General features: G+C 41.1%; 1 protein-coding gene across 1 annotated transcript; it reads left to right on the top strand.

The window, feature by feature from the left end:
• The first annotated feature begins 12,619 nt into the window (after positions 1-12,619).
• Positions 12,620-19,262, top strand: cdk7 (cyclin-dependent kinase 7). The gene is made up of 12 exons (XM_049579663.1): positions 12,620-12,740; positions 12,973-13,032; positions 13,122-13,155; positions 13,245-13,312; positions 13,453-13,521; positions 14,891-15,001; positions 15,086-15,204; positions 16,785-16,884; positions 16,985-17,071; positions 17,162-17,311; positions 17,876-18,014; positions 18,714-19,262. The coding sequence occupies exons 1-12, from the start codon at positions 12,675-12,677 to the stop codon at positions 18,740-18,742; spliced, it is 1,032 nt and encodes a 343-aa protein (XP_049435620.1). The 5' UTR covers positions 12,620-12,674; the 3' UTR covers positions 18,743-19,262.
• Positions 19,263-22,984: the final 3,722 nt, after the last annotated feature.

The raw sequence follows: 22,984 nt of genomic DNA, 5'->3' as shown, positions 1-22,984 counted from the left end.
CAAAAAACGAGTCGGTTCCTGTTTTCATGGCAGCATTTAGAAGTGGACCAGATAAAATGCCTGTGTGAGACAGCTGCTCTTGATTGGTCAGAACTTCCCTGGGGGAAAGATCCAGGATTGCAGAAAACGCTGAAGAATAGTACACTTGCAAGACAAATGTGACAGTTTCTAATGTCACAATGGAGGGACAACAAGGCGGGTTGATTTCAGCCGAGACCACCTCTTCAAAGAAGGTCTCAGTTGGGTTGTTTTAGTGTGCACCAGAGCGCGATTGCTGTGTTCACATCAGCCCAAACTAACTGCACTTGGTTGACAAACAAACTTGAGTTCGATTGAACCGAAACAAACAGGGCAGGTGTGAAAGCGCCCTCATACCAATTAACGTTTTGAGTTCCACAACAATCCCGTTTTAATGTGTTATCTATCCGTATCTACATGTCAGGTACCAATTCATTGTTCTTCAAATAGGCTGGTTGCTCTCCCAAGTCTAGGGGAGACTCATGGAACTCATTTTCATTCAGATATCCAGAGGTGAGAGTGCAAGGGACCCCTTTGAAAATGGCCATGCCAGTTGGTCCCTCCCCCAAATTTAGCCTCAATTTGGAGCATCATTTAGCTCTCTGTCTGACAAGCTATGCCGACATGGTTGGTACCAATGGATGCCTCAGGTTGTCTAGTTTTACATGATACCACTACCTTCATGTTAGCTTGAAAATAGCAAACCACAGAATACCAGACTCCATTTGAACAATAATGGTCCTTCTTGGTAAAGTCCCAGGTACCTCTCAGAAATATGGAGGAAATTAATTTGACTGTTTTATTTAACCAGGAAATGGCCTCACTTAACTTCAGAATAAAGTTCCTGTTACAGGAGTGTCCTGGCCAAGATAGCAGTACCACATGCAGCACAGGTATTGCAGAATTATGTCAAAATATGAGGAGAATAATTGAGGTTCATGTAACACTTAGGCTTATTGCTACAATATTAATACAACACAATGAACAGATACCCATTAGATTAAAAATCCTCAGAAGGTGAAAACACTAATGGATGAATAAAATCCTAGTACAGATAAAACTGTTGGCTAATTCTAATAAATAATTTACAAACACTGATAGCTAGTTCAGCCCTGCGATAGTCTGGCGACCTGTCCAGGGTGTACCCTGCCTCTCGCCCGATGTCAGCTGGGATAGGCTCCAGCCCCCCCCCCCCCGACCCTCAAGAGGATGAATAGTTAGAAAATGAATGACTGAATGAATGAATGAATGATAGGTAGTTCCTTCAGTTCGTAGGTAATGGATTGAAAGTAAAAGAAAGATTATAATCACTGGTTCCGCTGATTCCTCATCTACAATAGACAGCCATGCAAACCTCGACTGAGTCATTATCGAATACATAAATCTTATCAGATGTTGTATTCCACATCCTCCACAGAGTTCTGACATGAAACATTTTGCAAACCTGTGGGCTAACCTATAAATAAAGTTCATCACCTGCGTCTTAATAGGAAATGATTTGCCCATAAACCACAACTACTGGGATGACTTGAGATTATATTATGTGACAGACACAGCGTAATTAAGTAAAATTTAACATGTGCGTTGCTTCAGGGTCTGCGAAATGAGTTGAGTGAATGAATAAAGGTAGATTACAGTGAGTGTGTGTATGAGTGTGTGTTGTATGTGTGCTGGTGCTTTCCCCTTAATATGTCAAATTACAGCAGGGTGGAAAACCCACATCAACCAACCTTGAACAAGCCACAGTTGTTCCATTAATTCATCATTCTCACATGTTATGTTTGTATCATGTCTCCATGCAAAACTTGACCTTCCTTGTATGGAAAACATCCTTTAACATTAACAAGCAATGCAAATTATGTCAGATGACCTTTCTCTCTTGGTGCCCCACAGTTAGTAGCTGTTACTCATCCCCAGCACATGTGTGTGTGTGTGTGTGTGTGTGTGTGTGTGTGTGTGTGTGTGTGTGTGTGCATACCCACGTGTAGAGCACCCACTGGGAGGTATTTCATTAGCCGGGGTGGTGTTTGTGAGTGTGTGCTCAGTAGCATGTAAACACTCAGCACAGTTTCAAAGTTGTAGTTAAAAATCTGCAATGCCATCAGTAGTTTGGGTGTTGTTGCCTTTCACTACCCCTGCTGTGGCACATTGATTAGTCTCACAAACGTGTTATGTATGTATGTGTGTATCTGTGCATGTGGGTTTATAAGTGTTTTCATAGCAATACCACAGCAACTCTTTATTGCCCATTTGCTCATTTTTCCACTTATGGGCATGGGGCCAGTATTGTATTACTGCATGTGTGTTTGTGTGTGCGTTTTACCTCCATCCTTATGAGGACCAGATATCTAGGCAATGATAGTGAGTTCTGAAAAAAAACTTTCAGAATGACAAGAACTTATGACTAAGTTCGGGAACAAAGACCATGCTTTGAACACATCCTATTTCCGCCCAAAATTACTTAAGTACACCTGATCTGTTCTCTTCCTCTTCAACTCAGTTGAACTCTTCAGCTCAGTTGAAGAGGAAGAGGAATCCCCTTTAGCCTTTTAACTCTTTCTTCTCTCTTCTGTCTGAATACAGGAACCACCGGGGGCTCTGTACGAATCTGAGTTTCCAAAGAAACAGCTCCCCCACTCAGTCTCTGGTTCCCTCCTGTGTTCCCCCTCTTCAACCGTCACACTTATCCATGACCCAGATTACCTCCCTCATCCATTCATCCCTCACCTATCATGCCCCCATTCTTTCATCTCTCTACCTTCATCCTTTCATCTCCTCATCATCCACTGACCCTCATCTTTACATCCCTCGGCCCTCATTTATCCATTCTTCACCCTTTATCCCCTCATCCCTCGTTCCTGATCCTTTAATCCTGCAACCCTCCTCTGTTCATCCCTCACTCCTCATCCTTGCATCCTTCAACCCTCATCTAGTTAATCCCTTGACCCTCGATCCTCATCTATTCATCCCTCGCCCTTCATTCCCTTATCCCTTCAACCTTCATCCCCTCATCCTTTTATCCCCCAACCTTCATTCCTTGACCCTCATCCTTCCATCCCTCAACTGTAGTCCTTTTATTGCTCGATCCTCATCCGTCCATCTCTCTTCCTTCATTTTTCATCCCTTGACCCCGATCCCTTCATTTACCCCTTCATCCTTTCATCCCTTCAACCCTCATCTTTTCATCCTTTCATCTCTCCACCCTCATCCCTTCACCCATGACCCTCATCTCTTCGCCCCTCACCCTTCATCCCCCATCCCTCCACCATCATCCCCTCATTCCCTTACTGCTTTCCCTTTATCCCCTCATCCCTTCATGCATTGACCCTCATCCTTTGTTCCCTTGACCCTAATCCATCAATCCACCAATCCTTCACCATTCATCCCCTCATCCCTCATTCCTAATCCTTTTATCATTTACCCTCATCCCTTCATCCTTCAACCATCATCCTTTTATCCCTTGACCCTCGATCCTCATCTATTTATCCCTCACCCTTCCCCCTCCATCCCCTGACCCTGATCCATTCTTTCCCCCTTCATCCTTTCATACCTTTGACCTTTGACCCTAATCCTTTCATCCCTTCAACCCTCATCTTTTCATCCTTTCATCCATCCACCTTCATACCATCATCCTTCATCCTTGACCCTTATCCCTTCATCCTTGACCCTCATCCCTTCATCCCTCACCCCTCATCCCCTATCCCTCTACCATCGTCTCCTCATTCCCTCATCCCTTCATCCACTGACCCTCATCCTTTTATCCTTTGACCTTCTTCCATCCATCCATCCATCCATCCGTCCATCCATCCATCCATCCATCCATCCATCCATCCATCCATCCATCCTCTCATTCCTTCAACCTTCAACCCTCATCCTTTCAGCCCTTGATCCTCATCCCTTCATCCCTCACCCTTCATCCCCTTTCTCTCTACCATTATCTCCTCATCCTTTTACCCTTACCCTTTATCCCCTCATCCCTCGATCCTCATCCCTTCATCCTTCCCTCCAGACCCTTGATCCATCGTATTCAACTATCAAATCTTTGTCAGCTATTCTAAATCTTTGCCTTTGCCACTGTTTCAGTGTGTGTCCTGGCTTTTAATGCAAGTCTGGATCATTTCGGGGACTGAGTTTCAGTAAAGAACCAGAGTACTAGGTCAGTTTGGTGTGAGCACATAGAAAATTAAAATTGAGCTCCCATTTGATGTTATAAGATCAGGCTCCATTTAAATTTTGGTTAATCTGGGGGCTGACTTGAGGGTTTTGGAGAATGTGACTCTCAGACAAATTTGAAGACCTCACAAATATAGAATAACAAACGTGTGTGTTCCCATTCATGTGTGTCTATTGATTTGGGATGTGTGCAAGAATACAAAGAGACCCCTGAGAGTGAGGGGTCAACAGCTGCTCCCCAACAACCAATCAATTGCAGTGTATCAGTAAACATTACACACAGACACACATGCACGCACACACACGGGCACATACAGACGGCACTCTGTTCTCGAAATCTGTTGCCATGGATACCAGATACAGGCAGCCAAGAGGGAGCAGTTTTCCAGCTTAAACTGTAAATATTGAATTATGATGGGGAGGAAAGAGACAGCAGTGCAGGGCAACGTTCCTGCCTGAATGATCTAAATATCTAGATAATCCTTTCATCTCTATTCACCGCTACAGGAAATCTGGCGCATCATTCATGTTCATCAAGTTCAACATAAAAAGATCAATCTGTCTCCCCGATCTAGCCATTTATCTAACTCTCTATTACAGACTGAGAGCTGCCCCCATTCCTTCATCTCTCCCTGCCTTTTTGTCTGGAAGATCTTCACTCCCTCAAGTGGGATGCAAAGTAAATGCTTTCCCCGTGCCTGATTTGCAACACATAAAAGTGAATCTCATTCAAACCACTTTACCAAACGCTGTAGCTTTTATGTGGCAACAGTTCCTCTGTGGTTTTATCGATGGGGAGAAAGGAGATTGAGATGAAGAAGCAAAGAAGGAGAATTTAAAAAAAAAAGGATTTAACAATTAATAGATGCTTTGGCAAATGTTTTAAGTGGGGCCACTGGAGAGAAGAGCCGAGAGAGGAAGCAAAGAGATACACTGAAGGTGAATGTCAATAATTGGTTAACTGTCTTTATAAATAAAATAAGCAGTGGAGTCAGCAGAGCTTTAATAGTAATAACACACTGATATTCATAACAAAGCTACAGCAATTGACTGCGCCGGGAAAGAGAGCGGCGAGAGTCAACGTGCTAACCTTGAGCTGACATTGCAAGCAGGAGAGACTCACGTTCAATCAATGAAGGGCTTTTCTCAGGGAGTCCACTAATCTCGCAGGGCAGCGTAGGGTTCATCAGAGCTGAGAGACTCCTGGGACTGACAGAGGTAATGGGGTTAGCTGAGCGAGATGGAGAGGGAGAGGGAGAGGGAGTGTGTATGTCAGTGTGTGCAGGAGAAAAGGCTGTGAGTAAGACAGTGGAAGCATGCAACGAACAAGCAATTGCGTGTGATAAAGTGCACTTGTGTGTTTCAGATACAGATGTGTGAAACAAGAGTGCATTTGTGTGTATGTGTGTGTGAGGGAGCAAGGGCCATGCTGATAGAGTGAGAAGTTAATGGGACGTGTGACAAGGTTGATTACTGAGGCCTCAGTGATCTGGCTGGGTTAATGAAGTAAACGACTTCTTGGATAACACACCAGTGGGGCTATCTGCAGCTCCTGATACACTCTGATAAACCAGAATGGTCTCCTCTTCTCCCTCATTTACCTTCCAAAGACGACACGAACACCCTGCTGCCCTTGGTTGCATAAGGCACATTCAGTGGCATCACAGGTTTGAATCCAACCAGGGACACCTCACACACACACCCTACATGCAATCTTCAAATATATTTCTCCACTGTTGACTATCTAATAAGACAAAAAAAGTGATGTATAGGCATGGGCAGATAGAGAGAAACTGGGGCCCAGGGCACCTCTCCTTCCCACAAGCGTCGTTATGCATATTTTTGTGGTTTCATGTCTCTTTGTGATCATTTAGTGTCATCTTATGTTATTTTTGTGTCTGTTTGAGGTAATTTTGTGTCTTATTGAGGTAATTTTGTATCTCTTTGAGGCATTTTGTGCCTTTTTTTGGTGGTTTTCTGTCATTTTGTGGTCATTTTGATTATCCATGTGGTTGATTTGTATCTCTTTGAGGCAATTTGTGTCTTTTTTGGTCATTTTGTGTCCCCTTGTGATTATTTTTGTGTCTATTTGTCGTCGTTTTGTGTCTCTTTGCGGTATTTATGTGTGTTATTGAGATATCTTTGTGTGTTATTGAGGTAATTTTGTGTCTTTTTTTGGTACTTTTGTGGCATTTTGTGGTCATTTTGACTCTCCTCGTGGTTTATTTGTGTCTCTTTGAGGCAATTTGTGTCTTTTTCTGGTCATTTTGTGTCTCACTGAATTCGTTTTACATCCCTTGGAGGAATTTCTTATTTAGGTAACTTTCTCTCTTCTTGAGGATTATTGTTGTTGTTCTTCTTCTTTTTTGGTAATTTTGTGTCTCCTTGTATTCATTTTCTGTCCCTTAGAGGAAATTTTGTCATTTTGTGTCTTTATATCATCATTTTGTGTCTCTTTGAGACAATTTTGAATCTTATTAAGGTAATCTGGCATCTCTTTGATGTAATTTAGAGTTTGTTATGTGTCACTTGGTAGTTGATTTGTGTGGCTTTGTGGTTGTGTTGCCTGTTTTTGTTTTGTTTCTCTTCGTAGTTCCTCTCTGTGGTCATTTTGAGTCTCCTCCTGATCAGTATGTGCTCATTTGAGTGACATTTTGAAGGTGAAGACCGAGGGGCCCCCCTTACACTTGGGGCCCCTGGCCCTCTGCCCAGTAGGCCTGCTCAGTAATCCAACTATGCATATAGGCTACATACAGAAATTCATTAAAACAGAACTCCTCAGCACACAGTGTACAGTCTCTCAGAAGGACTAAAGTGGCCACCTGCCGTTTGCACAAGCAGTCATACTTGCAAATACAAGGCTACACACACACACACACACACACACACACACAAACAAAGGGAGAGAAAGAGTTATTGGAAGACTTTGTTCTCCATTTGGGGCTGAGATAGAGATGCTTCTAATGAGAGCGATAACGACGTCTGAGCGGAGATGCAGACCAGAACAAAACAACAACGCAGATGGGAGCTAAGACAACAACAAAGACAGCCCTAAATGCACTTGACTGTGGACTCCCTGCTGGCTCTGTCTATGTGAAGAGATGACACTGCGCCCATCCCCCTGCTACTTATAGGGACATTATCATAATGTTGTCTCTGTATGAGCCGAGCTATCAAGTGGGCTCATCTTGAAGTCCTCCACAAGCCCCGGTGTATGCTGATGCCTCAGATGCTGGAGGAAGACAATGGTGAACGAAAGAAAAAAAAATCTGCCCTAATATTTATTCAAACTGACAGTTCTGGCATCTAACAATGCAGCCCAGGACTGACAGCACCAATTTGATGAATCTCTGCGTTGGTTGTAAACAAACGGCAGCAAGGAAGATAATGATTGTCCTTCTGTTTGTCCTTCTGCTTTCTTATTGTCTTGTCACTACAGACATCTGCAAAGAATAAACGTGAAATGGGCAAAGTGAATCATGTTGTGGACTGTGAGTGGTTGGAGTAAGTCACTGTCAGAAGTTAGATACATTTGGGTTCAAATCCTGGCTTATGTGCTATAATAAGGAGGGAAAAACAAGCAACAGATTAAGAGTGGAAGCATCTATTAGGCAAATGAATCATGAATAATGAATAATCAGTTCTCAGAAAAAGATATTGTTTGTCACGGCTTGTGTGAACCTTCACACCTCAAACATCCACCCTACAACATCCTGTTGTGTTATAACTGTGCATGTGGTCAGATACAGCTGCATTCGAGTGTGTGTGTGTGTGTGTGTGTGTGTGTGTGTGTGTGTGTGTGTGTGGCCTATGTGGGTAAGTCAGAAACAGAAACAAAGAGGAAAACTCCCTAGATGACAGAATGCTGCCACTTCCCCTGAGACTCTGTGAGTAAAACAAAGACAGAGCCGTACAGCAGATGTATGATATGACACTGGTTGTGATAGCGCTGAATCATTCATCTCCCACACATTGTTCAGTCAATGTATCAAAGTACCTTTTAAATCTTATCTTTCCGATGAATTGACCTGATAGAGGGTGTGTAATAATACTAGAATGTCAAGTGGAGCAATGAATGACTTGAATGTCAAATGGAGCAAAATGATCAAGTAAAACAGAAAGAGGAAGTCTAATGTTCAGAAGCCAAAATTCTGTTTTATCTTTTTGATTTGTATGAGGCGAGCTCACAATCAGGGGTGCACCGTCAGCAGAGGCAAACCAGAGGCACTGATAAATGCTAACCTCCTTAAACCTCTCATAAGGCACTATACAGTGCTCCGTCACTGCCCCAAAAACCCCCTAAGTGGGGCCCCTTCTTGCTACCTTATGAGAGCCTGTGGTTCAAATACTCAGATGTGTCCGGCCTGGTGTCTTTATTATTTTTTAACAAATTGTAACAATTTTTAACATTTGATCGAGCAGAATTAACCAATTGATGGACTTTTTTGTTGCTTTGTTGCCTTTATTAGAAATGATAGATGGACAGGAGTGAGACTGGAGGGGATAATGTGCAGCAAATGGCTCCAGATCAGACACAAACCTTGGTCGTGACTAAGGACTCAGTCTAAGTGGGGTGCACGCTCTACCAGGTGAGCTGTCTGTGCCCCAAGATTTACACTTTTAAGATATTGTCAATGTTATGTCGTTCGCAAATGATTCGTTCAAATGAACAAATCTTTTGGAAGGACAAACTGAACTGAATCACCTCCTGAAACGATCTGCTCATTTCTCAGTTCAGTTGAGCTCTCAGTCATTTGCGAGTGAACGTGCAGGAACTCACCGAGTGAGTGATTCAAGCCTGGGACTGTCTCAGATCCTTTCACGGTGCACATTCAGTGATTCGTTCACTGAACGTACTACAGAGTGAACGCCCGCACCTCTCCCTCCCCTTCGTGTCTGACAGTCTCAAAGTAGGAAGTAGTACCAAATATGTTATGTAGTAATTAGCTGTGGTGAAATTATTTGTGCCATACATCAGTGATTCTCAAACTTTTTTCAATATTGTACCATTGTACAACAATTTTGGTAGAAATGCACGGTGAACAAATGCCATTGTTGGGGCAGTTTACGGTTGCATTGAAAATAGGAATATTGAAAATAAAATGTGGTTTATCCAACTTATATTTACATGTTTTTATTGAACTTATTATAGTATAATTATTTTAGGAGTTATGCATGACAGATATTTATGCAATACTCCAAAGTACCCCCATTTGAGAAACACTGCTATACATAATAGATTAGGACAATAAACTGTATAAAATGTAACTACCGTGATGTCACCCATTGGTTTGTTGACTGGTGTTCTGAAGCCTTGACTGCGGCATTTTGACCGTCACCATCTTGATTTTTTTGTAGCCAGAACTGACCATATTTGGATGTAAGGTTGGCACTGTGGGGGCACGAGGGACACAGACAGTCTGTCACTCAAGTGGCCCACCCTTAAACATGTGTACCTTTAAGCCTCAGTAAAATGTAAACAGTTTTTTTTTGTTCAGGCTGTAAACATGTTTACTTCTGCTGTAAAGTTGAGCATTTTTTCTTTTCTTTTTTTTGGTGTGGACTTTGGAGCCAGCCTCAAGTTGGTCATTAGGGGAGCTGCAGTTTTTGGCACTCCTGCATTAACATACTGCTTGATCAGAACTTCAGCTTTCAGTTTGTGAACTGTGTCTTTATCCAACTAAATTCTCTGTTCTCAGTTCACTTAGTCAGCAAGATGATCTGACCATTCAGGCGTGTGTCAGTTCAGTCAGTGGGACTCCACACAGTCGGAGCTCCGGTCAAGCACTGAACAATTTGGTGAACAAATCTTTCACTTTTGTTTTTAATGAACAGATCTAATGATTCAGTGCACTGTAAATAACTGCTTTGCCCATCACTACAGATTTTTAGATTTTGTTTTCTGCATTTTTATGTGCTATGCACTGGCTTATAGGAGGTGGTGGCTTCAACAAACGTGATTGCCAGTTGTTTAAGAGAACATGTGTTAAGCAGGGTGAAGCAATGAGGAAATTAACTGTTAAAGAAAAAAAAAACCATCTTCACAGACCTCCTGAATGGCCTTCACTCTTTTAAAGACAACTGGCCAGATTGTTGTAGCTTTACAATCAGTGTACATTGTTGAATGAAGTGGCCACATACCACACCTTCACACAGATGCACAGAAAGAAGACACCTGGGCTGCATTTGTTGTTTACTGTACGTCGTGTGAACACTGTCCCGTCTGAAGCTGCTTCCCAGCAGCAGGATGTGGTGGTGCGACACGTCCTCGCTCAACAACACCCACTTCCTATGAGTTTGATAAACAGCCCTGCGGTTTCACTCTCCTCCTGCCCGTCAAACAAAGGTACACACACACACACACACACACACACACACACACATACACCAGCTCAACAGCATCCCCATCTGCTAATGTGACATATAACCAGAGTGAGTTATTGTGCGTAATGTTACCCATGCTATCATGAGATTTACTGTGACAAACTGTATAAACGCCACCAGAATCACTTATGCCTCCATAACTCAGCTGCCGCTCTCCTCGTCCACGGCCTCAGAGAGAAACTGAGGGGAATGAGCACAAGAATGCCCTCAAATCATATCAGAATTAGAGGAGGACATCAATATGTCACATTTGTTTTAAAGCGAGTGATGTAAGTGGGTCTGAGTTATGTCCGCCACTGGACAGTTATGTTCCACATTAAGGCCGCCTATGCAAAGGTTGATGATACAATGCAATAAAGACATAAACTGCCGTTTGAGTCTCCTCCTCTCCACTCCTCTCCTAGCCTCTCCACTCCTCTCCTCTCCTCTCCTCTCCTCTCCTCTCCTCTCTGCATGGTTGCATGGGCACATACGGTCCTGTCAGTCACATCTGTGAGCTGTCAGGATATGAATGTGCATGCATCTGAGGGGAGAATGAGGGGTGTATTAGGCCTGCTGATCCTTCACACTCCTCTTGTCAAACTTAACATGAAAATGAAAGTCAGTCAGAGAGAAAGAAAGTGTGCACAGATGTGTGTGAGTGCGTGCACATGTGTGCATGTGCATGAGGCAGAGAGGGTCAAAGGAGAGGAGCCATGCCTAATCCTGTGGGATGTGAGGGTATCTACTGTGTATGGAGATGGGATGTAGAGATGTGTTCAGCGGTCCATGGATCACAAAACCTTCCTAACTGACAGAAGAGACTCCCAAGAGACTGATGTCAAACTGCTAACTGCTAAAAAAAAAAAAAAAAATGAGGGAAAGAAAGAAAAAGAAAAAAGGCAAACTGTCTGGGACATAACACTGCTGCATATTGCATCATAACTGTGAAATGTTTCAGGAATTTGACAACAGATAAGTTGAGATTTGGTTTTCTGTCACTGATTATGAAATCATATGAAGAGCAGCATGAAAAAAAATACTGTATTATTGTCACAGAATTTTTACTAATATTTTCATCAGTAGTTGTAGTGTTACTCTTAGAAAGAAACCCTATAAAATATTCATTTTAAATAATATAGAAATATATATATATACTGTCAAACAAAAGGTAGTATAAAAACAAAGGCACAAGGTAATTCTCTTTAAACCTAAAATATTGTTTTTAAAAAGCCTATATCATAATACAGCACAAGCACAGCTAAACCTGCTGCATAAGTTTACATATTTGTTAATGATTTGGTAACAGATCACATTTGAGCTCAAATTTGTAGTTCTTCCATTGTTTAAAAATTCCTACTAATTGTAATATGCCAAATATTTTTTATGATGATGATTCTTGTGATTTTTGTATAGCAAATACTTTTACTTACAGTGTTTTTAGAGTAAATACTGTAAAACAAAGGGTAGTATTAAAAACAAAGGTAGAGGTAATTCTCTTTGAACCTAAAAAAAATAACCTAAATCACAATACAGAAGTCAGGGTCTTGTTGTTTTCAGCTGAACCTGCTGCATAAGTTTACATAATTGTTATTGATTTGATAACAGATAACATTTGAGGTAAAATTTGTAGTTCTTTCATTGTTTTTTGTTTTTTTTTTAAATCTTACCAATTATTTATTGTTTTATGATCATGATTCTTGTGGTTTTTGCGCTGATAGTAGCAGAAATAGTAGTGCTAGCAATAGTAGGAGTTGTGGTTGTAATTATAGTAGTATTAGAAGCGGCAGCCTAATCCCATGTTGCTGTCATGAAGTAGTCAATAAGATAAACTGACAGTTCATACAATTATGCAGCAAATCTATTAAATCTATAAAAACAAAATAGCTGTACAATTCTCTGTAAACCTAAAAATTAAATAAAATAAATCATACTGACTTGCTTTTACAGTAAATAGCAAAACCTGCTTTCAAAGTGATTCAGTGTTGTCAGTGTTGGACAAGTCAAACCGGTAGGTGGCGGTGTTGTTCAATATAAAACCTCCTTTAACCCGGAAACAGAAGCAGCGGACCTTTAACAAAACCGGAAGTGTCTCCTGATGAAGCTGACAGTTAGCTATCATGGCGCTTGATGTTAAAGCCAGAAACAAACGATACGAGAAGCTGGATTTCCTCGGAGAGGGTCAGGTAGGCAGACACAAACATCAGTTATTTCGTTCTTTATTTCCGTCTGCGTTTTTTTTTTTTTACCTGGCTGTGTAGTCAGCATGATAGCAAGCTAACAAGCGTTAGCTGGTTGTTAATGTCAACAAAGCCTTGCTGCTCCATGCTGTTGAGCTCACAGCAGCAGATACAGTGGGGAAAAGGACACTTGGACTCTGTGTTTGTGTACTTAATGCTCTCTGTTCCTCTCCCCCAGTTCGCCACAGTGTACAAAGCAAGGGACAAAACGACTGACACCATAGTTGCCATTAAAAAGGTACAAAAAGTAGCTTAAGTTTGGATATTTGTTAGCATTGTATGCTAAGCTGATGTTTGACACCAAGCTGTTGTCTTTTTTTCTGACAGATTAAGGTTGGCCACAGAACTGAGGCTAAAGATGGTAAATACTTTCATATTAAGTTTTTTTTACCACACAGTGGAATCAGTTTAGTTGCACCTGCTAACAGCTACCATTTTGTATATTAATAGGTATCAACAGGACAGCTCTCAGAGAGATCAAATTGCTGCAGGAGCTGCACCATCCAAACATCATAGGGGTGAGTAAACATTATGTTTATATCTTTGTATTCATATGTTACTGATATTACTTGTTGGGGGAAAGTAATAGCTTTTCATTAATGTAAATGTTCTCCTTATTTAAACTGAGCATTAACATTTCACTTGCTGGGTGTCGTAGCTGCTGGACGCCTTCGGACACAAATCTAACATCAGCCTGGTGTTTGATTTCATGGAAACAGATCTGGAGGTGAGATAATTTTGGAAAAATCTTTTTCTGTCTGTCTGTATCTCTGTGATGGAGAAAATAACACAATACATTAGCCCATCTAATTTTGATTTAACCAAATTATAAGAGTTTGTGGTTAGTTGACATATTACTTTGTCTGGACCGGAATTTAATGTATTGTTTCTTAAAACCATTAATGTCTCAAACAGCTTCAAAAGTATTTTCTGAATGTGTCATAAATAACTTTAACTTAACCACAAAGTAGTTTTCTCTGGAAAAATATTTATACAATTTGTCGTTTTGTACCACTACCACAAACTGCAGCCTCAACGGTTGACTCTGCACTTCTTAGTTGGTTGGTTCACATCTTATTTTGCAGATGTGTATGATCGTTACACACTGTCTCTGTATTGAGATTCACATCACTCATTCATGGTCGTAAAAGAACATTTTGGGTTTCATTAGTGGGCTGCCAAACGGAAATTTCAGTCTTTATTACTTCCCCTTTAATAGACATCATGGAGAGAGCATTTAAAAGCTGGGCTTCATTAGTGATTTCTTTTCCCCAAAAACATCTACTGTAGGTGTGTGGCAACTGTGGTAGTAATTTGTCTGTTGCTATGTGCGGACCACAGAATGTGCGAATAGATTTTTCTTAAAGTGATTGAGAGGTATAAGGTTAGACAACACACACAATAGCACCGGATGACGAAGACAGCAGCGTGAGTGCTCTCATCTAACCATTAAGTGGTTCTGTGAGGTCACTGAGGCTTTTACGTCTTTCCTCCTCTGGTTTGCTTTAGCATACGAGGCTCCAGATGGGCGCCCACCACCAATACATCAGACTCTAATACGACGATGCAAAACGAGATAAATACGCTTTAAAAAATCAATAACACTCCGCTCTTGGCTCTCGCAATGAATTGATGCCATTAGTGGCTCAGAGGCAGCAGACAGACAGAGCAGACATGAGGATGAAATATGACGCTCATCTTATTACCGGTGCTGAAAGACTATTTTTAGGGCACGTGGTTAGATTTGGCAGGATAAGCTTATTAACCACAGATGTGCAATGCTTTTATTCATGCCAACAAAATGACGTAGCGGGATACTGAAGTCAGTGTTTTTGGAGCTGGGGGAGCAATGGAGATTCTGGGTGAGAGGTTGAATCTGTATTGTGCTGTTTAGCTTGGCCGCAGCTCTATCTTCCTCTTTAGTCATATGTCCCAGTTGTCTGTAGTTGTCTTTATCTGTTCTGATAAGTGTAATTTGATTTTGAATGTGCAGCCCACAGACATGTCAAAACATTAAGTAATGGCTGAAGATTATTAGTTGTCAGATATCTGGCTTTACTGAAGCTTCTTTGTCTTTGTGGTGTTTTTTTTTTAAGGTGATCATCAAAGACACCAGTCTAGTCCTGACTCCGGCCAACATTAAAGCCTACATCCTCATGACTCTACAGGGATTAGAGTATATGCACCATCACTGGGTCCTGCACAGGGTAAGAGCGCTTAAACTCCACACACACACACAGATATTCACACACATTGTCAGTAATGTACATTTTGCTGCTTTTTATGTCCAGGATCTGAAGCCCAATAATCTGCTGTTAGACGGCAACGGAGTGTTGAAGTTGGCTGATTTTGGTCTGGCCAAAGCATTTGGCAGCCCCAACAGAGTCTACACACATCAAGTTGTTACCAGGTGTGTATGTTTTGTCTATTTTATTGTACTAATAATACAGAAGTTAGACATATCTGTACATTGCCCTGTGTTTATGCTGTACACTAATTGGAAATCTCTACAGCAGCTAATCTAAATCATTTTCAATCAATAAACCCTTGTGCTTAATTTTATTAAGTTGAAGGTCTGTTATAGAGAGATACTCTTGTGACTGGTTAACAAAGTTGTAACACCCGTGGAAATCTCATTTTCTCTTGTTTCCCAAGAATCCTTAAAAAGTCTTAAAAAGCATTGAATTCACTTCTTTTTCTGAAGTTATGCCACCACACCCGTAGTAGCCATAGCCGGGGGCAGTTTGTTTTCAGGTTTTGTGTCCATCCATCCATTCGTATGTCCCATTCTTGTGAACATGATATCTCAAGAATGCCTTTGGGGAATTCCTGCAAAGTTGACGCAAACGTCCCTGTGCACTCAACAATAAACTGATTCGATTTTCCTGGTCAAAGATCAAGGTCACTGTGACCTCACATCTGTTTCATCATTCTCATGACTGCAAAGTCTCCAGAACAATTTGAGGGAATTTCTTCAAATTTGACACAAACGTCTGCCTGGACTAAAGAATAAACTGATTAGAATTTAGCGGTTGAATGTCAAATGTCCTCACAAAACATGTTTTTGGCCATAACTCAAGAATTCATACATTAATTATGACAACACATCACACAATTGTCTAATAGGATAAAGTGACAAAGTCATGACATCAGATATCCAAAAGGTCAAAAGTCAACTTCACTGTGACATCATAATTTTCTGCATAAAACACTTTTCTGGCCATTATTCAACATCATATCTCAGGAACAGAAGGGAAGACATTTGGTCAGATACTGAATTGGTGACGTAATCTCGAAATTGTGGTGATTATATAGGTCTTCCATGCTGCTGGGGAAGAAGATGTGTGTGAAGCTTCCATGTTTTTTTTTCACAGACATGGATGGCATACAACTGCGGCACAATAATTCTTTTTTTTTTTCTTTTTTCCTTTTTTTTTTTTTTTTTTTTTTACAAATACCCAATTTCCTTTTGTGTTAATATTAACAAAAAAATGCATGTTTTATGTTACAATAAATATTTAGGGAAATTGTCCCTAATGCTATGTAATTGTTGTCTGTTCATATGTTCTTTGTTCTTTAGTTTTAATTATTGCAAAATTGGTCTTTAATTTCATTTTGAGGGGCATTTAAAAAAGTCTCACAACATCTTAAACGTAACTTGCCTTAAGATGTAGGAACCCTGTGAAGATTCTCAAAGTTTCCCAGGTCTTGGATGTTTCATTCTAGTTTAACAGAATTAAACTTTTTACAGCGCATCACGATTTTCTTTTGAAAAATGATGCCTTGATGTAGAAACTACTACTCCTGTATTAATACAAGATAATAAAAGTGTATTCATCTGTTTATTGTTAATATGGATCATTACAAATATGTTTTTGATACATCAAGATGTAGTGACAGTCATTTCATGATCACATCGTAGCCCTCTGAATCAGATCATGAGGTTATTAGATGACTCTCTGTGTCTCTGTTCATTGATGTTTTTCCTAGGTGGTACCGCTCCCCTGAGCTCCTGTTTGGTGCCAGGATGTACGGTGTGGGTGTTGACATGTGGGCAGTGGGCTGCATCTTGGCAGAGTTACTCCTTCGGGTATACAAACCACACTTCAAAGAGATATTCATACATTAAGGGAGGATGCTTTTATTTTTGTATCTGTGCTAAATGTCTCTGTACGTGTCCTTTTCTGTAGATACCATTCCTTGCTGGAGATTCAGATCTTGACCAGCTGACTAAGATCTTTGAGGCTCTGGGGACGCCCACAGAAGAGACATGGCCAGTCAGTATCTGTTTCTTACATTGATGGAAGGTTTTACTTTGCTCACCTGTGAAGATCCTTGTGTAATTTGTTTGTCATGTATGTCTGTAGGGGATGACCAGTCTACCAGACTATGTGTCCTTCAAAATATTCCCAGGCACGCCTCTGGAAAATATATTTAGTGCAGCAGGAGACGACTTACTAGAGCTGCTACAGGGCTTCTTCACCTTTAACCCCTCGACAAGGCTCACAGCTACACAGGTAATACACCACTAAAGCCACCACAGTAGCTATTCTCACTTTCACAGTATCGGAGTGATGTACTGTTATTAATGTGTGCAGTACCTGTGCTTGTGCCACGTTGTCTCTCCTGCATCCAAAAATATTGCCAGATGGCTAATGTGCTTTTTTTTTGTTAGGTGCTGCTAGCTCCTCTCTGGCATTCCCATTGTTGTCGGCACTTACCTTGTCACACTTAAAACCATGCAGAGTAGTATAGCAGCACTAGTCTCTTGCAGATTCTGACCAGTCAGATGATGCCTAACAGCGAGGGCTCTGTCTGATCGGCCAGAGAGTTAACAGCATGGTGCGAATCAGACAAATGTGCCCACAGATGAAATGTAATTTTGCACATTGTTACTATATTCAAAGTGCAATATCACAGTCTTTTGCAGTGTGATTACTGGGCAAGTTGACATCACTGATATATTCTGCAGCCCAAATGTACATACATGGTTGCAGTGGACTTGCCGACATTTCTACCAAAGGACCAATTGTCCATCTGCAGTTGAGGATATGTCTGTGATGTTGTCTGTTGTTCTCCAGGCTCTGAAGACGAAGTACTTCAGCAATCGACCTGGTCCCACTCCTGGACACCAACTCCCCCGACCAAACTGCACAGCTGAGGCTCTGAGGGAGAAGGAAACAGTTGGGCTCAAGAGGAAAATCGAAGGCCTGGAGACAAGTAATCAGCACATATTAGCTCATAGATGCTAAATGGACCCTCTAATCCACCAAATGCCACCACTTGACCTTGATATACCTAAAGTCAAATAAAGCTGGTCAATATAATTATGGTTATGATGTTTAAATAGTGGTTTCGACAGTGTCTGCTACAGAATGTTTGAGGCCGATTTAGAAGGCAGCTAGAAATTTTAGAACATCCCACTCAGACCAAACTTACATATAGCATGTTGTGAATTTTAGCCGAGTGAACCGATCCTGTGTTCTCATGGTTAGGCACACTGCGATCGTAAATCTAGAATACCACTCGATTGAACCTAGTAATTCAGAGGGTGTTGGCTGCACATCTAACTGCAGTTAGAAAGTCAGAATATAGCCAAGTAGAACACAAACACACACGTGGAGTTTAGCGGATTGTGGCAGGGTATGTTTTACTGAAGGAGGACCTCGGTGTTACTGGGAGGTTCAAAGCTTTTCCAGCTCCTCCTGTGGTTTGGAAAATATCTGGGTTGACTATACGCTTTGCTCTATGCTACAGTATATTACAGAGGGAACTTCCAACTACTTAAAGCACACGGAAACTCTCGTGGTCAGCAGATCACTCATAACAGGCTTGTTTTACTTGCACATGTAGTGTAGATACATTATGTTACTGCTTTTTTTATAATGTTTGTAACAACAGTCTTTGTCTTATTTCCAGCTGTGATGAAAAAGAAGCTTATTTTCTGACCAGACTGGACCTGGTTCATCAGATGACCAATCATCTTCACACCATTACGTGGCTCAGCCTGCCCGCATTGCTCAGGATCGTCCACTGGAATGAAAAAAAAAAAAAGTCAAATCCAGCGGAGAGGAAAAAGGCTCAGATGTGACTTGACTTTAGGAAATGTTAGAGGTTGTAGCTGTTACATCAGCTGAGAATTGTGCCTGAAGTTAGCTCTTAGTATCCAAGGTGCTGCTGTGTGTAGCACCCAATGAGTGATGCACAACAGAGGTCAATAGCGTTTGCTCTGATCTTTCTTCATTGTAACAATGATGCCTAAGCTCTGGGAGCCTGTTGTAATATGTATATTTATGTGACTGACAATAAGAACAACCAAACAAGCAAGCCTGATTTATTTCATGTATATGTATTTAAATGTGTATGTGATTTCCTGCTGTCATTATAATTAAAGGGACAGTCCAACACACAATCAAAAACACATGTTTTTCCTCTTATATGTAGTGCTCTTTATTAGTGTAGATTTTTTGGGGGGTGAGTTACCAAGTGTTGGAAATATCGGCTGTAGAGATGTCTGCTTTCTCTTGAATATAATGGAACTAGATGGCACTCAGCTTGTGGCAAAGTGCCAAAACATACATTGGAAAAACAGTGTTTCTTTCTAGAAATCATGATCCGGTTACTCAAGATAATCCACAGAGCTTGTTACGAGCAGTTTCATGTAGGAACTATTTTCTGTCTACCAAACTAAACCCATCAACTTTATCACCACGCAGAAGGAAGTGTGCATCTACCCATAGACGACAGGTATAATCTAATGTAGTAACATTGGCTACCTCAATGGTGCTAGGTGAGCTAGAAGTTGATGCTTTTGTCCGGGCAGTGATGTCGGTGGGTGTAAAAGAAGAAGATATACTTGGGCAGGCGCGAACTGACACCTCTCAATTTACCAGTACACACTCCATATTTGGGCTGGACAGGGACTTGAACCAGCAACTGGTTCCCAACCCAACTCCCTATGGACTGAGCTACTGCCGCTCGGGCATAGTTCAGTAGAAAGAAAATAATTCCTACATGAAACTGCTCACAACAAAATCTGTGGATTATCTTGAGTAACTGGGTTACTACTGTTTCTGGAGAGAGACATTGCTGTTGAGTTTTTCAATTTTTTTATTGATTGATTTTTATTTTTTGGTTCTTTGAGCAACACAAGCTGAGTGCCATCTAGTTCCATTATATTCAAGAGAAGGCAGACATCTCTACGGTTGATATCTCCAACACTCTGCAACTCACACCAAAACAATCTAGACTGATGAATAGTACTACAAGTAAAAGGAAAAATATCTATTTTTTATTTTGGGGTGAACTGTCCCTTTAACCTGCCTACCTTAACTCACAATGAAACTACTTTACTTATGATTTATTAACAAATATTTGTCCTCAGTGGTGGTGAAGCATGATTGTGAGAATGTCTCCTCTAGTGTACAAGTTTACACAGAAACACCCGTAAAGTCCACAGTATACAGACTGATGTCACATTAGAAGTGTTCACTCGGTGTTCTTTTTCACCTGTTGAATATGTGCAGACAGAAATGTACTGGTGCTTTATTTGCTTAGCATGTGAGTCTGAGTCAGAGGGAAAGGTGTGTATTCAACTGTGTGTGTTTATGTGGCATGAGCCCAGTGTTCAGGGCAGACAGGGTGACGCTACGCTTGACTGTCATGCAACAATGTGTCACTAGACATAAGGTCCCCCCCTCTGTCCCTTCTCTCCGACAGTACTATGATCTAACGCAGTCTGACATGTCAGAGGCCTGATGCTCTGGCAGGCAATCTGCTGCCCTTTTGGTTGTCTGTCAAACTGCATCAGATTGGAGAAGAAGACAATGGAAGAGGAAGAGATGAGAGTACGTCACAGAGGAAAAAATCAGACTTTATATTTAATCAGATCCATTTCTTTATTTGTAACAACAGCCAGAGCAGATGTGTGTTTTCTGTGTAAAGTTAACACACCATCTGTGTCAGTTGCAGTCAGCTGTGCCACGTTTTATCGTCTACTTGTCTAGTGTAACCATTTTGGGATCTAAACAGAGACGGTCATGGATTTGAGGTCATGATCCCAAAGTTCAGAAGGGCACCCTGTGTGATTTATGCCTATTTATAAGTGTCTGCAATACTGCACTGAGAGAGGACACAATGACTTTGTGTGGCAGCAGTGGTGAGTGACTACAGTGTGCGTATGTGTTGGGTGAGCTGGTCAGATGACAAGTTTGGCAAATAGCAGCACAGTCCTAGAGAGCTACAGTAGCAGCCTTATCAGCTCCGGCTCACACAAAGGCCATTTTACTGGCCCAGAAAGCCGCTGTTGGAGCCAGCTCACTGTTGCCCACATGCTGTTGCAGTACATGAGCACAGGGTTTGTGGGAGAAAGTCATGCTTGCTCATATACCAGAATCAGTAAGATAAGCATGTGGGATGATCTGCAGAGCAGTGATTAAGACCTTGGCATAAATAATACAGTGCAGAGCCTTATGTAAAGCAGAATTTAACTGAGTCAAAGATTTCCAGGCAGGTCTTGATCACGCTGAAGAGAGAAAAGACTTCATGTGATTTGGGTGAGATTGAGGATGAAGGTCATTTCATTTTATCGCTCATTGTGTTAAACTTAAGCATTACACTTTGAAATACTGGAAAGTAATAAAAAATTTGAGCTGTGTTTTAGGAGAGGAATCTTTTGTGGTAGATTTCATTGAAGAAAGAAGACAAACTTTCCAGTGAAATATAAGAAGTTACGTTTATGTCTAACAAATGTTAAACCACAGCAGTATTTTTTGGTGTTTTCCATGTGGGCTGGGCACTTGTATGTGCATGACACACAAACACAACATGTTGCCAAACAGAACACAGACTCATATTCCTCGTTAAGTCATAAAGCCTGTTCATTTTTACTCAAGAGTGGATTATGAGACAATGGGCCCCTGGGCACAGGTATGCAAGATGTCCCACCACCTCTCCTCCATACTATAGGGGCAGGACACAGACTCTGTGGTGGTTTTGCTTATTTTTTGTTGTTTGAGTCTCTTTGAAATCATTTTGTGTCCTTTTTTTGGTAATTTTGTGTGTCTGAGAAAAAATTGTCTCTCACTGAGGTAGATTTGCTTCTCCCTGATGTCATTTTTATTTCTCTTTGAGATACATTTGTGTCTCTCTTAGGTAATTTTGTCTATCTCTGGCATAAACGTGTGTCTCTGATGTAAAACTGTTTCTCTCTTAGGTCTCTCTAAGATAATTTTGTGTCTCCGAGGTAATTTTATGTCTTTCTTGGTCATTTTTTGTCTCTTTGAGGTACATTTGTGTCTCTCAGGTAATTTTGCCTCTCTCAAACATAAATGTGTGTCTCTTTGTGTATCTGAGGTAATTGTATAGCTCTCTGATGTAAATTTGTGTCTCTCTCTGGGGTAATTTTGTGTCTTTTTCTTGGTCATTCTGTGTCTCTTTGAGGTTGTTTTGCCCCTTTCTGTAGTTATTTTGTGTCTCTTTGAGGTACACTTGTGTCTCTCTTGGGTAAGTTTGTATCTCCGAAGTAATTGTATGTCTCTGGGGTAATTTTGTGTCGCTTAGGTAACTGTATGGCTCTCTGAGGTAATTTTGTGTTTCTTTGAGGTTGTTTTGCCCCTTTCTGTAGTTATCTTGTGTCTCTTTGAGGTACACTTGTGTCTCTCTTGGGTAATTTTGTGTCTCTCTGAGGTTATTTGTGGCTCTCTGAGGTAATTTTGTGTCTTTTTCTTGGTAATTTTGTGTTTCTTTGAGGTTGTTTTGCCCCTTTCTGTAGTTATCTTGTGTTTCTTTGAGGTACACTTGTGTCTCTCTTGGGTAATTTTGTGTCTCTCTGAGGTTATTTTGTGTCTTTTGGTCATTTTTTGTCTCTTTGTGGTTGTGTTGGCCCCGCTTTAGTTATTTTGTGTCTCTCTGCAGTTCCTTATACATCACTTTGTAGTCATTTTGAGTCTCCCTGGTCTCCCATGGTTAATACAGGTGAAGGCCAGAGGGGTCTCTGGGCTTGTGCCAGGTTTTCCCATTCAGTGATCCATCCATGTTGGTACTTTCTCATACTTTGTCTCTAACTGACTCAATAATAGTGTGAAATAGCCCTCGTAAAAATGTCTTATTTCCTTAATATTCCTAATATCTAAGGTTCTGGGCAGTGATTTTAATCTGTGTGACATGTGGCTGTGTGACAGGCTTTGATC

Source organism: Epinephelus fuscoguttatus, linkage group LG6 (genome assembly GCF_011397635.1).
Source record: "Epinephelus fuscoguttatus linkage group LG6, E.fuscoguttatus.final_Chr_v1".
Lineage (NCBI taxonomy): Eukaryota > Metazoa > Chordata > Actinopteri > Perciformes > Serranidae > Epinephelus > Epinephelus fuscoguttatus.
Note: the sequence above shows the minus strand (reverse complement) of the source record. Positions and strands in the feature narration are given on the sequence as shown.

Excerpts from the sequence above, each read along its gene's own strand:
- cdk7 (XM_049579663.1), top strand. The coding sequence starts at position 12,675 with ATGGCGCTTGATGTTAAAGCCAGAAACAAACGATACGAGAAGCTGGAT. Across the intron at positions 13,033-13,121 it reads CCATAGTTGCCATTAAAAAG|ATTAAGGTTGGCCACAGAAC; the intron begins GTACAAAAAGTA and ends TTTTTCTGACAG. Across the intron at positions 15,205-16,784 it reads ACACATCAAGTTGTTACCAG|GTGGTACCGCTCCCCTGAGC; the intron begins GTGTGTATGTTT and ends TGTTTTTCCTAG.